General features: G+C 36.9%; 2 protein-coding genes across 2 annotated transcripts in view; one reads left to right on the forward strand and one right to left on the reverse strand.

The window, feature by feature from the left end:
* LOC110899791 (heat shock 70 kDa protein 18) overlaps window positions 1-7,116 on the forward strand; it is a 29,049-nt gene extending 21,933 nt beyond the window's left edge. The window contains 3 exon segments of the mRNA XM_022146681.2: window positions 1,320-1,329; window positions 5,403-5,609; window positions 5,714-7,116. Of these exon segments, the coding sequence (XP_022002373.2) occupies window positions 1,320-1,329; window positions 5,403-5,609; window positions 5,714-7,116 (1,620 nt within the window).
* A 1,491-nt stretch (window positions 7,117-8,607) lies between these two features.
* Window positions 8,608-11,985, reverse strand: LOC110899792 (serine/threonine-protein kinase SAPK3). The gene is made up of 10 exons (XM_022146682.2): window positions 11,946-11,985; window positions 11,720-11,843; window positions 10,808-10,882; window positions 10,524-10,625; window positions 10,383-10,436; window positions 10,177-10,269; window positions 9,995-10,087; window positions 9,604-9,708; window positions 9,249-9,347; window positions 8,608-9,016 (listed from the first exon to the last, which is right to left on the reverse strand). The coding sequence occupies exons 2-10, from the start codon at window positions 11,840-11,842 to the stop codon at window positions 8,726-8,728; spliced, it is 1,035 nt and encodes a 344-aa protein (XP_022002374.1). The 5' UTR covers window position 11,843; window positions 11,946-11,985; the 3' UTR covers window positions 8,608-8,725.
* Between the last annotated feature and the right edge of the window lie 3,987 nt (window positions 11,986-15,972).

Consider the following 15,972-nt stretch of genomic DNA (forward strand, 5'->3'; position numbering starts at 1 on the left):
TGTTTTTATTTAAGTTCGGGACTGAAAGTAAACCTGAAAAAAAATAGTCTTTATGGGGTTGGAATTGAGGATACTCAAGTTCAATTATTGGCGAATATGATGGGGTGCACGAGAGGATCGTTTCCTTTCAAATATTTGGGACTACTACTGGGAGCTAACATGAACTTGATCAATAATTAGGATCCGGTGGTGGAAACATTTCAAAAGAGGTTGTCCCTTTGGAAGGCAAATACAATCTTTTTTGGTGGCCGCATTACTTTGGTAAGTTCCGTCCTTAATGCCTTGCCTACATATTATTTTTCCTTATATAAGGCACCATGGGGGTGATAAAAAAGTTAGAAAAGTTGCGTAGAGAGTTCTTATGGGGATCGATTCCTGAGAAAGAAAAAATGAAGTGGGTTGCATGGAAGAGCATGATGATGCCAAAAGATTTTGGGGGAACGGGGTTTGGATCTCTTCGAGTGGTGAATTTAGCAATTTATCTAAGTGTGGTGGAGGTTTAAGGTGGAAAGGGATAGTTTATGGAAAAAAGTGGTGTGGGAGGTACATAACAACTCAAGAATGTGGAGTTTTATTCCAGCAAAATTATTTGTGGCGAGTCCGTGGAAACAAATTTACAATTTAAAAGGAGAGTTTAATGCAGTGGGTTTGTGTTTGGAGTCTTTGTTTCGCGGGTCTCCGGGAAGCGAAAGTGAAATATCTTTCTGGAAAGAGAGATAGCTATTTGAGGAACCTTTATGCGATAGATTTCTGGCCTTGTTTCAGTTGGAGAGACACAAAAATGCATTTATTAAGGAGCGTGTGTTGGTAGGATCCGATGGTTTGGAGCTGGCTTTTACGTGGATTAGGTTACCGTCCAATACGGCTGAGTTATCCGAGTTGAATGACCTTTCGGATGTTGTCGCTAGTTATGATATCGGGTCGTGTGCGGATAAATGGAGCTGGGTTTTGGACAGTTCCTGCAGGTTCTCGGTGAGTAGTGTCAAAGAGAAGATGCAACATTTGATTTTTGCAGATCCTGGGCTAGATTTTGAGTGGAACAATTGGTCTCCCAAAAAGGTTAACTTCTTGATTTGGAGATTAATTCAAGATAAACTTCCGACCTATGCAGCCTTGGCTAGACGTAACGTTATAGTTCAGGATAATCGCTGCAAAATGTGCGGAGAGGAGGTTGAAACAGCCTTACATTTATTCGCCTCATGTCGCATTGTGGATCAAATTTGGGAGTTTGTATCTCGGTGGTGTAAAATACAACACGTTTTTGCCTTAGAGTTAAAAGACTTGGCAAATATATGTAAGTGCAACAGAGGTTCACATAGGTGGAAAAAAGTGGTTAGTTTGGTAACCCAAGCGGCCGTATGGGTTATTTCGAGGTGTTAAAACAAGGCGGTCTTCGAAGGAAAACAACCATATGTTAACAGGACGAAGGAGGAAATCAAGATGGTTGGGTATACGTGGCTGAAAAGTAGAGTCAAGAATGCTAGCAATTCATGGGGTGATTGGTGTAATTTTGATTTAATTAATATCGGTGTATATGGTGTATGATGTTTTTAAAATTGTTGTATGATTTTGGTGTTTCATCTGGCTAACAGTTGGTTGCCCAGATGGTATGGAATAAAAATTTTTGTTGGTCTTTCAAAAACACATTATGAAGTATGTTTTTTTCCTTTTTCATTATTAATTATTATATTATTTCATATTCATGAGTTAAACTGTTTCAACAATTTTATATTATAGATTTACTGTGAATGTGAATTAGATTTGTTTTATTTTTTGAATTGGATTATCAATTGATTTATAAACTTTTATGTCCTAAGTTAATTTTGTTTTAATCGTAGAAATGTAAAGATACAAAGGTATTTTAATAGAGAACCCAAACCAAGTATCGCGACTTCATCAAATCCATTAAACTCTAGTGAAAATAGTAACACAAGAAGTCGAGATGAACTTGAATTATCTGAAGATGAAATTGTTGGTCACCCGGCATTGCGTAAACCAATAAATGATTATTCAAGTAATATACATGAAGAAGTAAGAAGACGGTACATAATGAAAGGTCCTTGTCAACCAAAAGGTCATGTTTTCCCTAAAAAAAGAAAGTTATTTGTGGATTTATGAGAAAATTTCAAGAAACATTGTTTGACAACTTTTGTTGGTTAGAATATAGTGTATCTAAAGATGCCGCATTTTGTTTAGGGTGTTATCTTTTCCCTACTGGTAATAAAAATGGGGAAGATATTTTTATCAATCATGGTTTTAAAAACTCGAAAAAGGCATGTGAGAATTTTCGTGATCATGAAGGGGGTCATAATAGTAGACATAATCATGCAAGAGTTCAACTCGAGGCATTCAAAGATCAAAGACATAATGTAAACTATATGATGTCAAGAAATTGTAAGCAATATGAGATTGATTATCGTATTCGATTAACCACTGTTGTTGATGTGATTCGATTCCTTTTACAACAAGTTTTGGCTTTTCGCGGGCATGATGAGGTTATAAGTTCTAATAGTCGAGGTAATTTTCTTGAACTTGTCAAATGGTATTGTGAGCACAATGATGAAGTAAATAAGGTGTTTAACTCAAATGCTCCTGGAAATAATCAATTGACTTCACCTAAAATTCAAAAGGAAATTGTTAATGCTTGTGCCACGGAAGTAAGAAACATTATTGTGAATGAGGTTAAAGATAAGTTCTTTTCTCTTTTTATTGACGAGTCTCGTGATTGTTCTATAAAAGAGCAAATGGCAGCGGTTTTGAGATATGTTGATTGGTGGGGAACTTATCGGACGATTTATTGGGGTAGTGCATGTTATTGACACTTGTGAATCATCTTTAAAAAGTGTTATTGATATTTTTTTTTCAAAACATGGTCTAACAATGTCTAAAGCTAGAGGTCAAGGTTATGACGGAGCTTCCAATATGTGTGGTGAGCTAAATGGATTAAAAAAATCTTAGATGAAAATAAGCATGCATTTTATATTCATTGTTTTGCTCATCAGTTGCAGTTAGTCGTTGTAGCTACACCATCTGAATATGCGTCGGGGAGTAATTTGTTTGATTACCTTGCAAGGATGTAAATATTGTTGGAGCTTCATGTAAAAGGAAAGATGTTATCTGTCAAAAACAATATGATGATTTCGTGAAACGTATAGAAATGGGTGAACTTTGTACAGGAAAAGGTAAAAACCAAGAAATGAGCTTAGCTCGATCCGGCGAAACTCGTTGGGGTTCTTATCTTAAAACAATACATCGACTTTTAGACATGTGGAAACCAGTGAGAGAAGTGCTTATTGCTTTGTCTAGAGAAGGCCCTAATGGAAAAACTCGAGGTAATGCACTTAGTTTGGCTGAAAAATGGAAAGTTTTGAATTTGTATTTGTTGCGCATTTAATGTTGAACTTATTAAGAATGACAAATAATCTATCACAAGCCCTACAATTAAAGAATCAAAATATTGGCAATGTCGTTCGATTGATTGAAGATGTTAAATATGATATAAAGAGATATAGGGATGATGGTTGGGAGGAACTTATGGAAGAAGTTAGTTCATTTTGTTCTCAAAATGAAATTCATATGCCTAATATGGATGGAAGATGTGATTCCGGGCCGAGTTAGACGGACAAGTGATGGTGAGCCACAAACGTATCTCCACCGTTTTCCTGTTGATAAATTTACCGGGTATATTATTGTCATTTATTTTAGATAAAGATATTTTACTTATCTTTTAGGTAATATAATTACATTTTCTTTGCATGATTTTAGGTTGTTGATCTTCTTTTTAACGAGATGAATGAACGTTTTACTAAGTCAAACTCACAGTTGCTTATGTGTATAACTTGCCTTGATACTGGAGACTCATTTCAAAGTTTTGATCGTGAGAGGTTATTACGACTTGTGGAATTATATTCGGAACATTTTGTGGCTATGACTAGGACAACTAAGGATATAACTTGACCGATACATTTCAAATATGAAAAGTAATAAAGTATTTTCTGATCTTCGTGACATCGCAGAACTTGCAAAGAAAATGGTTGAGATGAAATATCACATTACATACGAATTGGTATATCGACTAGTTGAGTTGGCTTTGGTCTTGCCTATTGCAACAACTACTGTTGAAAGATCATTCTCCGTGATGAAGTATATCAAGAATAATTTACGCAACAAGATGGATGATAATTTTCTTACAGATTTATTGGTTTGCTATGTTGAGAAAGATATTTTTGCAAGTCTGGAAAATGAAGCAATTTTACAACGACTTCAAGCTATGGGGCCTCGAAGATTACATTACCGGTTGATACATTCATTGGTAAAAAGAAGTGACTGATGTACAACAAAAAACATTTTTGTTTTATTTTATTCTTTGAATAAAGGAAATTTTATAAATATACCTACTAGAAATTTTGTAAAAAAAGTTCTATTACGACCCCCAATCAAAAAGTTTTGGTTCCGCCACCTTGTAGAGCTGAGGCAAACTCTAATTCTCCGTCTCTCTCGTTGTACATAAATATATATTTACTGAAATTATCAACAATAAAGTGTTTCTGTTTGCTTCCTCCTTGAAATAATTATAGTTAGTTGTTTGATTTCAGATGAATTTTGCATAAAGATTTTGCTGCCATGTAGTTACATATGTATGAGCTTTTATGTCGTAATTATCCTTCAAAGCTCACTATCTAAGTTCAATATTCATTAAAAAAATACTTGTTAAACGAACGCGGTATGCAGTCTTTTATATGCCTAGTAACAGTTATTATGAACAAATAATAGTAATACTTTTCGAGTACATCTAGACATGGTTTAAAAAAAAGGTTGAGGTGGGCGGTAAGAAAACGTGTATGAGGTGAGGCTATAGACTTTCTGTGTCAATTTCAAATTCGTGTCTTTTTGATGTTTGACTTTTTGAGCTTACGCCTCAGTTAACAAGGGGCTTACGTCTTGTGAGGCGAAGGGTAAACGCCTCGAGGCTCGATTCCGTTTTTTAAGCCTTGCATCTAGATTAATACAACAATAGTCTGATATAAAGTATTATTAAGATAAAAAAACAGTCTGATATAAAGTATTATTAAGATTAAAAAAAACAGAACCGATTGAAACTATAATATGTATCTTTACACACATACATAGTAAGGTAACATCATATATTACATGCATTTGATTAGACAAATAGGTTGTTTGATTATTAATCGCTGGCTCGAGCGAATGTGATTGACAAAACGAACAAGAGTAGACTATATCATGCAAGCCAGGTGTATGCAACTTGGTTTATATTGTTACAGCAAGTAAATAAAAATTAAAATAACTGATATAACTGCAGTTTCTGATCCTATTTTTTGTAATTTTAATACTACGATCTGTATTCATTGCATTTATTCCTTGTATCAAGATGTCGACAAAAGTTAAAGCAACTCCAATCGGTATTGATCTTGGAACAACATACTCCTGTGTTGCTGTCTGGTTTGATCAACATGATCGTGTTGAGATCTTTCCTAATGAACAAGGTAATACCATTACCCCATCGTGTGTTGCTTTCAACGACACAGAACACTTGGTAGGTGAGGGTGCCAAAAACCAAATCACAAGGAACCCTGAGAACACCATTTTTGGTAAGTTGATATGATGAACAATTTTGATGTTTATCACACATTCACACAAGTAATCAAAGATGCTAGCTGATAAATTTATGTACTTTATTTTGTATGTTAATTAGATGTGAAGAGGATTATGGGAAGCAGATTCAGCAATATCAGATTGCAGAAAGACATAGAATCGTGGCCTTTTAAGGTTATTGAAGGATCTAGTGATAAGCCAATGATTGTACTTGAACACATGGGTGCAAACAAGGAGTTTTCAGCTGAAGAAAGATCTTCCATGATTCTAAAGAACTTGAAAGAGGCTGCCGAGGCATACCTCGGAACACCTGTAAGAGATGCAGTGATTACCGTACCTGCATATTTTAGCGACAGACGACAAGCAACAAAGGACGCTGGTACACTGGCTGGTCTCAAAGTTATGCGCTTGATCAATGAACCGACAGCAGCTGCAATTGCCTATGGTTTAGACAACTTTGCTGATCCAAACCACCCGCACCAGAAAAACGTTTTAATCTTTGATTTGGGTGGGGGGACATTCCATGTGTCACTTCTCGCTATCAGCAAGGAAGGAACCATAAGTGTTAAAGCTGTTGGGGGTGACACTCGTTTGGGTGGGGAGGATTTTGACAAGGCGATGGTTGATCATTGTGTACAAGAATTTAAGTAAAGACAAAAGAAAGATGTGAGTAAAAATGCAAGAGCAATGGGGAGGTTGAAAGTTGCTTGTGAGAAAGCAAAGAGGGATCTGTCTTCAGCAATACAAACGTTGATTTCCATTGATTGCTTGTATGATGGAATTGATTTTTCAATGAAGTTTTCCCGAGCAAAGTTCGAAGAGCTAAATGCTAGTTTCTTTATAAAGTGTATTGAACATGTGGAAAGTTGTTTAAAAGATGGGAATATGCAAAAACATGATGTTGATGATATAGTCCTAGTTGGTGTGTCGACTAGGATTCCCAAGGTACAACAAATGTTGAAGAAGTTTTTTGACCCGAAACTACGTTGCAAGAGCATTAAAGCTGATGAAGCTGTGGCTTACGGTGCAGCGATGTTGGCTGCAAAGTTAAGTGGTATTGGTAATCAAGTTGTGAAGGATTTGATACTTTTAGATGTCACCCCTTTGTCCCTTGGTACCCGTGTCAAAAAACAAGATATGGATGTAATAATCCCAAGGAACACACCTATACCCACCATGAAAGAGAAAATTTATGTGACAGCTAACGATGACCAAGAATCTATTACAGTCGATGTGTATCAGGGTGAGTGTCGTAAAGTGAAAGACAACATCTTCCTTGATGAGTTCGATCTTCATGGTATTCCACCAGCTCCTGCAAGGAAGCAAGAAATGAAGGTTTGCTTTAGTATAGACGCCAATGGTATACTTGAGGTCTTGGCTGAGTTGGAATCTACGGGGAAAAAAAGAAGTACGGTAATTGATGGGAGTGGAAATGTGTCCAAGGAGGACATTGAGAAGATGCTAAAAAAGATTGAGCTTTTTAGAATTGCAGATTTAAATTAAGAGCATTGCTAGTGTTTCTACTTAACATATGTTGATTTATATTATGGTATCTTTACAATGCGCCTAGTATATATGATTGGAAATTAAAAATATTTACGAGTCATGTTCCGTTTAGAAACTATATGCCCCTACAAACTTTTTACGAGTCATGTTCCGTTTAGAAACTATATGCCCCTACAAACTTTTTACGAGTCATGTTCCGTTTAGAAACTATATACCCCTACATAATTTTTAAATATCATACATACCTACACCAAACTAGAAATATCATACATACCCTTTAAAGATTTTACAATTTTACCAGTTTCAAATATATAATGGTTTAGCTATTTTATATTAGATCAATAACCACACAAATGTGGAAGGTGCTGAAGCAAATTGTCAGAAAATCAAGCCAGAATTATCATTGGAATTACTCTTCCAATATGATATTACGACTAATACATATTTATACGACTGCGAGTCACATCTGATCGACGTAATCTGATACTACCCCCGTGTGTTTGGTCATCTGAGTCTCTGTATTCAAACCTGCAAACTGAATTCTTTGTGGTTGATACATGCTTTGTTCAATTACCTAATAACCTAGAAGCCAACCATATGTATCTTCTTCCCCCAAATTGTACTCACTACCTTTCTTGATTTTTTTTGAACGGCCAACAAAACTCAACTCTTATAAAGAACCCACCAGAAAGAAGCTGGCAAAAATACAACGAAACATCCGAAAGTTGACATGTTTTATATGAATCATTGACCGGTTTGACTAATTACTCCCATGTAATTTCTATATTCCCATTTTTTACAGTTTTTACTATTTTGGTTTGATATGGATGCTTGCATGAAAGTTTATGAAAATGTTATGATTATAGCACTAATAAATGATTTGAATACTGTTTTAATGAATTAATGCCTATAAGATGTTAGGTTAATTGTTGATCTTTTAACTGATTATATGCAATGTTTTCAATGTTGTAGAATCCTACTCAATATAGGTTTTCATAGTCACATGATTTGACACAAATAAAGAAAATGATATGTTTGGCTTTTAAGCCGTTATGTTGATGAGTTACTTTCAAAAGGAACGTTATGTTTAAAAGGATTGGTAGTATGGAAAACCTAACAAGTTTATGAAGGAAATGGTAAATGTTCTAAGTCTTGCATGGTCGAAGTAGCGGTATAGATTTGATGGATAGCGCCTTGGAATAGTGCCTAGTTCAAGTAATTAAATATATTACTAACCTTATGGCAGCGTCATAAGAGCAACTGGGGCGGTGCCTTTATGACCTGTCACTAGAGGATTGTACAGCTTATGAGACGGGAGTGGTGACTTTCACTCGAGGGGTGAGCGTGACTCTATAATATAATGTGCTTTGTCAATTTATGGACAATGAGCCATTGGGGTTGTGATGTACAAGACATTAGGGCAATGCTATGATATTCCTAGACACTAACTACTACGAAACCTACATGGTACATGTTATTTATCCCACATTTTCAAAAGATGACACAAACTTGGTAAACAAACAACTGATCCATGAATACAAAAGGAAAATTCTCTATTAACAACCCAAAACACACCTTTCAACATACATATCTTAGTATTTGTAACTTAATACTTAAAGTTGATCTCATAATCCCCACTAGTTTCAATCTCGTCGTCTAAATCAATCTCATCGTCGTCTGGATCCGATGACCCCTCACCCATGACTGTTTTTCCAATCCTTGTGGACCCTTCCCCTGGAGTCTTAGCCTCTTGTATGATCCGGTTGATCTCCTCGATACTTTGAAGTGATTGATCACTGCTTGTGTTTGCATAGTTTGTTCTTTCGCCTTCCACTAGCTCCTTTGGCATGTTTTTCTTAAACCAAGGATGTTTCTTGATTTCTTCTATAGTGATCCTCTTTACAAATGATTGAGCAACTTTAGTTTCATATTTTCTTAAACCAAATAATCGAACCAATTTAGAAGACGAAAACCAACCTTTAGTTTTTTAATATTTATAAACAATATTATCTATCATAAAAGTTTTGTTCTAATCTTTATAAATAATATATTTCTTGCTCAGTGAAGATGGCCGGACGTTCTCGATTCTGCATCATGCCGTGCCATCTATATTGAAAAAGAAATAGTACCTTGGATGGGTTAGCAACAAAGATACGAGAAAGGAGGTGTCTACAATCTTTGGAAACACGCACATAATCAGGTATCGAGTACTGAACACTCAGAATTCTCTGCATATAATAAGAACAACCCAATGTTATAACCGAGTCATGACACTCTTTTAAGTTAAAGAAGCATATAATTAATTCGGAGCTAGATAATACTTATTATGTGAATTAAAGCTGTGGTTATCATGATGTCAAATTAACAATAATTCTGAATCTGGAAATTGCAAGTCTTGACTTTTGACTGTAAAGTCAGCATGTATCTCTATTCTTCTAGGAACATATGTATAATATAATTTGAACAGTTTTTGATATATCGTACCCCGATTGTGTTACGAAAATTTCGAGGGTCTCTGGGATCCTCAAAAGGGTAAGCTCCTACAAGCATAACGTAAAGAGTCACCCCACAGGACCAAACATCTGCAATCTAACACAAAATAGACAATCAGACATAACGATATGCTTTTATGTGTCGGAATTCGATCCGTTTACTTATGAAGTGGTCATGCTTATTCTCTATCCGGATTAAAAGGGTATTTTTTTTAAAGGTTTGCTTATGAAGGAAACGGGTCAAACAGTCGCCCAAGTGTAATTTAATGCATAAATGATAAAAACAAACATTTTGACTCGTTACCCAACCCATGGGACCCACCAATTTACCACCTCTAGTATTTTGCTAGAAAACAAACCAACCAAAAGATGCAATAAAGTACCTTGCCATCATATTCTTTACGAGATATAACCTCCGGGGCAATGTACGCTGGTGTTCCCACTTTCGATTTTGGTTGAGAGTGCAATAAGCCAGACTGAAAATACGACCAGAAAGTGCATGATAATCGAAAACTTTACATCAAAAGATAAAATTGTCTAACAAAGGTAGTTTTTACTTTTTAACCTTTGAATAACCAAAATCACAAATCTTGAGACGAGGGGTCCGGCTTCCATCTAAGAGAGTGTTCTCAAGCTTCAAATCTCTATGACAAATTTCCTAAAGTTCAAAAAAAAAAAAAAAAAAAAAAAAAAAACAGTGATAAACACAAACAATATAAATAGCTCAAAATTACTAAAAGTTATTAGCATGCTAAAAAAAACAATCTTTACCATTGCATGACAGTAGCTGACCCCAGATATAAGCTGTTGGAAGAAAAACCGAGCCTGTTTTAACAAAAAAAATATCATTTCAAGGTGTTAGTTTTTCGCGGTTTCATTTGTACAATAGAGAAAGTGATGACGTGTATGAACCTCGTCTTCACTGAATCTGCCAGCATTGCAAATCTGGCCAAAGAGTTCACCACCAGCTGCATATTCCATCACTATGGCCAGATGTGTTGGAGTTAAGAAAACCTGCACACATTTATTACTCTTATACTACGGACCTGTGGACCGTTATACCCTTGGTAAGCTTTGGTTTGTTTAAAGATTGAATTTTATTCATCTTTGGTTTAACTTCTTGCAAACCGCTTGCGAATATCGTTATTTTGTCATGAAGTGAGTGGAAAGTTATGTTTCTAGAAGCACATAGTTACCTCCTTGAACCGAATGATGTTTGGATGTCTAAGTGATCTGTGATTGATGATTTCCCTTTGAACGTTTTCATCAATCTGAAACAAGAACATGCGGCGTTAGTACCTTCCGAAAATCGGTCATAAAGGAAGTTCTTGAATAGCATGAGATCAAGATTAGTCACTGTGTCACACAAGATCAAAGATACCATTTAACACAGTGGATTAAACTAGCGGGCCCGCAGGCCGGACAGGTTTGGGTAGTTTAACTAACAGTGGGATTGTGGAAACATGTCACGTTGGGTTAGGTTGAACCGGACCGCGTGCACGATTTTACCATATTCTCTGATTTTTTTTATAAAAGTTGACGTGTAAATTATGATAAAAAAATATTATTACATCAAGAATTAAAAGTTTAAATAAAATGCTTTAGGAGGTTGTATGCATTAAAAGTATACTTTTGGCGGACCTGGTTGAGTAGTTGACCCTTCCCCCCTTTAGATAATCTTTTTTTATATGACCCGTTTGAGATTAAACATAACACAACCAAACCGTTAAGCAAAAAGGGTCGAAATTGGCACCTCTAAATTTATACACAAGAAGATTCATCTCTAAATATTTCAAGCCATATCCTTTCACCATACCATGAAAATTTCAGCACTTTCCTTTTCTGTATATCTCATAAAAATTGTAATATGGAATATTTTAAAATTGTACTAGTTATGTGCTTGTTATTATTACTACAAATAAACAAATTATATTCACTTTTGACATGAACCAAATTGATTTTATTTTATAAAACGGCACGTTTTGATCCAAACCCATTTTGCCTAGAACTTGTTTTGACCCCAAGCTTATATTCAAAGTTTAAAACACTATATCCATGTGAATACTAAACTGACTAGTCAAATTGGGTCAATAAATAGAATCACATACCTTTGATCCTCTTTCAATGTATTTAACTGCAAGCAACTCTTTGGTCTTCTTAACTCTAACCAGCCTTGCCACTCCAAAATTCCCGGAACCAAGCTCTTTTAATGGCTCATATTTCTCCTCCATTCTAACCACACAACACACAAAAAGTCAACTCAAAGTCAACCCCAGATCAAAAAAACATTCACAAAGCTCAAAGAGAAAACTGAAAAGTGTCAGTGAGTATTACTTGCGAATGTTGAAAAAGATGAACAAAAGTTGATACCTTTGAGTTCAAAACTAAATGATATATAAAGGGTTTTGTGGGAATTTAATATAGATTTGATTTTTAAAAATATCTTTAAATAATTGAAGGGGGGAAGAGACACGTGTGCTAAATATACAAGCTAGTAGGGCACCCTGCATTTAAAGAGTTGGCTGCCTTCAAGGTGCTGGCAAGTGGAGATTCTGCAGATTTGTGACATGTGTAATATATCTAGCTACGTTTGAATGTATATTGGAGCATGAAGTGGGTCCGGTGTGGAAAATATCATTTATTTGGCTTTTCTTGTTAGTTTAAAGTCAAATGAAAACTTTATATTATAAATGCCACATACATTTAATAATCTAAGGGGTATATATATGCCTCGTGTCACACTAAACTTTCACAAAATAAATGTGGATATGTTATTTAAATGCGGTTTAATATGTATTGGACCACCCTTGTACCACGAATGTCTTTTTATATAACTTTTTGGTTATCAACTCATTCTTATTAAATCTTCATATTCAGACTTTATATAACTTGAAAGAAATATATCATATAATAGATAAGAAAGATAGTAGTGTAAACTGTTAATAAAACACGCACCCCTTGTCCTGCATTATTAAGAAAGATGTGATGCAAAATAATTTTTTTTTCTTTTTTGCACCTTACATAAGACCATCTACTATGGTATATGATAATGATTGTGAAAGACACGTCATCCTTCACTTGATATCGTTAATCCGGCTTAAGGTCAAATAAAAACTTTATATTATTAGGCTGGAGGGTGTGGGATGGAGCCCCTAGGGGCTTTATCAAGACACATCAGCGTCACCTACGATTCACGTCAGTCAGGGGGCTTTATCACCCCCCCCCCTTTTAACTTGAATGGTGTGGGATGAAGCCCCCTATTAAACAAAATTAAAAAAAAAATGATGTGGGCCCCACCTGATAAAGCCCTTCTTCCTCGTTACCATGATGGAGCCCCATCAATGGCGCCCCGGTTTAATTTGCTTAGTGTGGATGGTGGCGCTGAGGGGGGCGCTATAGGCAGTGAGATGGCACGTGAACCCCCCACACCCTCCGGCCTTAGTGCCATGTTTATGCATCGTAGTCACACAAGCTTTCAAAAAAAAATGTAGATATGTTATTTAAATGTGATTTAATTTAATATATTTTGGTCCACAAACCAAAGTTTAGTGTCGGGTCTTTTTGTATTACCTAGTTTGTTACATTTACCTAGTTTAACTTGGTGAGGAATCACATAGACATGACTTTATTAACTTGTTCAACTTAAGTGATAGTTAGAGAACACATTGTTGGTATCAGGTCCCTTTTATTCAGATATATGGCTGGCAATTGGGTACCTGTTAAGACACGATTAGACCTGTTTGACTGAAAAATACACCCTTTGACTTTTTTAATTTTTAAAATAATTAAAATTACAATGTTAGGATCTATAATTTATTCATCTTTGTACATAAAACATAAAACTGTTTTATAAACATGAGGCAGAAAGTAGTTAAACGAGTCATAATCACGTTTGAAACTTATGTTGTGCGCGCCGTCAGAAACCTGTTAAACCTGTTAAGACACGATTTGCCAGCCTTATTCAGATATGAACCTGTGTCTTGTTTTAGGATGAACTGAAAAATTGAGAATGATGATCGAGATTTTGTTGTAAAGGGAAAAACTTGTGCTTCATTCAATAAACATAAATGACTATAAATAGCCATACACAAACACCTACGTGGGAACATGGAAGCCACAAAAAACTGAACTACCTAAGAAATGGTACACCCACTCTTTTACCCATGTGCACATTCTACAACGTACACATCCAAAAGAATATTCGGTCAAAGTATACCAAGTCTACCTAGTAACTTAAATAAAATACTAATAAAAACCAAATAACAAAAACCAATACTAAATGTCAAGATTAAACCTAACATTATTTGGTATCAGAGCTTCGTTCGTTTTCAAGGGGCTGTCAGTTTGAATCTGATCAAGAGTTGAAGTGTCACGAAAGCAGCTTCCACTCTTGATCATCCTGTTCGTGATAAGGGTCTAACCGACGGAGGTGCGTGAAAAACGAACGTGAAAGATCCGTCAAAACAGTTGGTTTTGGATTTAGTTCGTTTAGCGGGTTAAAGAAAACGGTAAAAGCGGTAGCTCGTTTTCTTCTTGATCGGGTGAATAGAGCTCTTGAACGGGTTTGATCGGAAAAAGAGTTGAAGCTGTCAAAAGTCAAGAAAAATGGCGCTAGTACCTGTTAAAGAGGCTGGTTCGATGTCGTTTCAAGTTCCGGTTTTGACCCCAACAAACTATCCGGTGTGGGCAGTCAAGGTTAAGGCCATTATGGATGCAAATGGTGTATGGGAGACTGTTGAACCGAGGGCATTAGGTGCTGAACCGGATGAAAAGAAAGCAAAACAAGCTTTAGCCTTTTTGTTTCAAGCTATTCCCGAAGAGATGGTGCTGCAAATGGCTAGCTACACCGATCCCAAGCAAGTGTGGGACGGACTGAAGACCCGGTACTTGGGTGTAGATCGGGTAAGAGCGGCTCGACTTGCAACATTAAGAAGGGAGCTTGAAAATATGCGCATGAAAGAGGGTGAAGCGGTTGACGATTTCGTGGTGAAACTGAACGGCATAGCATCGAAGGTAAGGTCTCTAGGTTATGAACTTGAAGAAGTTGATTTAGTGAAAAGATTACTTGATTCGATGCCGAAGCCATTCTTCCAACTTGTGGCTTCAATCGAACAATGTTTTGATTTGGAAACAATGTTATTCGACGAAGCCGTTGGTAGGTTGAAAGCGTATGAGGAGCGCTTGAAAGCCAAGGAGAAGACGGAGGACATTCAAGGCGGTTTGTTGTTGGTTAGTCATGAGAAATCGCACGGGTGTAAGCATTGTGGCGTTGGAAGCTCGAACCGAGATGGCTTTGGGCGTGGCCGGGGAAGAGGCCGTGGGTCCGTGAGGGGTCGAGATGGTAACGAGCGGGTCCGGGATAAAAGCCACGTGAAATGTTACAAGTGTGGAGAATATGGTCATTATAACAACGAGTGTCCGAAAAATGAAGAGGCGAATCTGGTTGAGGTTGATGACGAACCAGCACTGCTGTGAAGCCGTAAGAACAACCTGATTTAGGAGGTGAATGTTGGGTAAATCAGGTTGTTCTTACGGCTTCACAGCAGTGCTGGTTCGTCATCAACCTCAACCAGATTCGCCTCTTCATTTTTCGGACACTCGTTGTTATAATGACCATATTCTCCACACTTGTAACATTTCACGTGGCTTTTATCCCGGACCCGCTCGTTACCATCTCGACCCCTCACGGACCCACGGCCTCTTCCCCGGCCACGCCCAAAGCCATCTCGGTTCGAGCTTCCAACGCCACAATGCTTACACCCGTGCGATTTCTCATGACTAACCAACAACAAACCGCCTTGAATGTCCTCCGTCTTCTCTGCGGTCTCGGTCTAGTTGCCGCGGGTCTCTTGCGGCTCGTCGGTCTTCTCGGTCTTCCACCGGAGTTCACTTTCCGGCAGCGGTCACGGTCTTCGGTCTTCTTTGATGTAAGCTTTCGGTCTCTGCTTACACCTACGGTCTTCCTGGCGAGAGTTCTTCGATCTGATTTTCAAGCCACCGGTCAATTATGGCTTTGTTCTTCTCGCCAACGTCGGTCTCTCTCTCTCGGTCTTCTTTCTTCCTTTGCGATTCACATGAAATCAGGTTGTATTCGCGGGTCAGCGGGTTTCGGTTTATGGTTATGGGTCATCCGATTTGTTTGTTTTCAAAGTTTTATGTTGAATAATAAAGAAAAGGAGTGGGTAAAAGGGTTGACCGATTCTTGTGGATGTATACGTTGGAATGTGAACTATGCAGGAAGAATATGCCAACTCTGTACCGGTTCTTTAGGTGTACTAGTATTTTCATTGGTGGAAATTATTCCACGTTTTGTTTTGTACTGGCTATATATAGCCCCATTCTTCATTCAATAAAATAAGCA

Source organism: Helianthus annuus, chromosome 13 (assembly GCF_002127325.2).
Source record: "Helianthus annuus cultivar XRQ/B chromosome 13, HanXRQr2.0-SUNRISE, whole genome shotgun sequence".
NCBI classification, from domain to species: domain Eukaryota; kingdom Viridiplantae; phylum Streptophyta; class Magnoliopsida; order Asterales; family Asteraceae; genus Helianthus; species Helianthus annuus.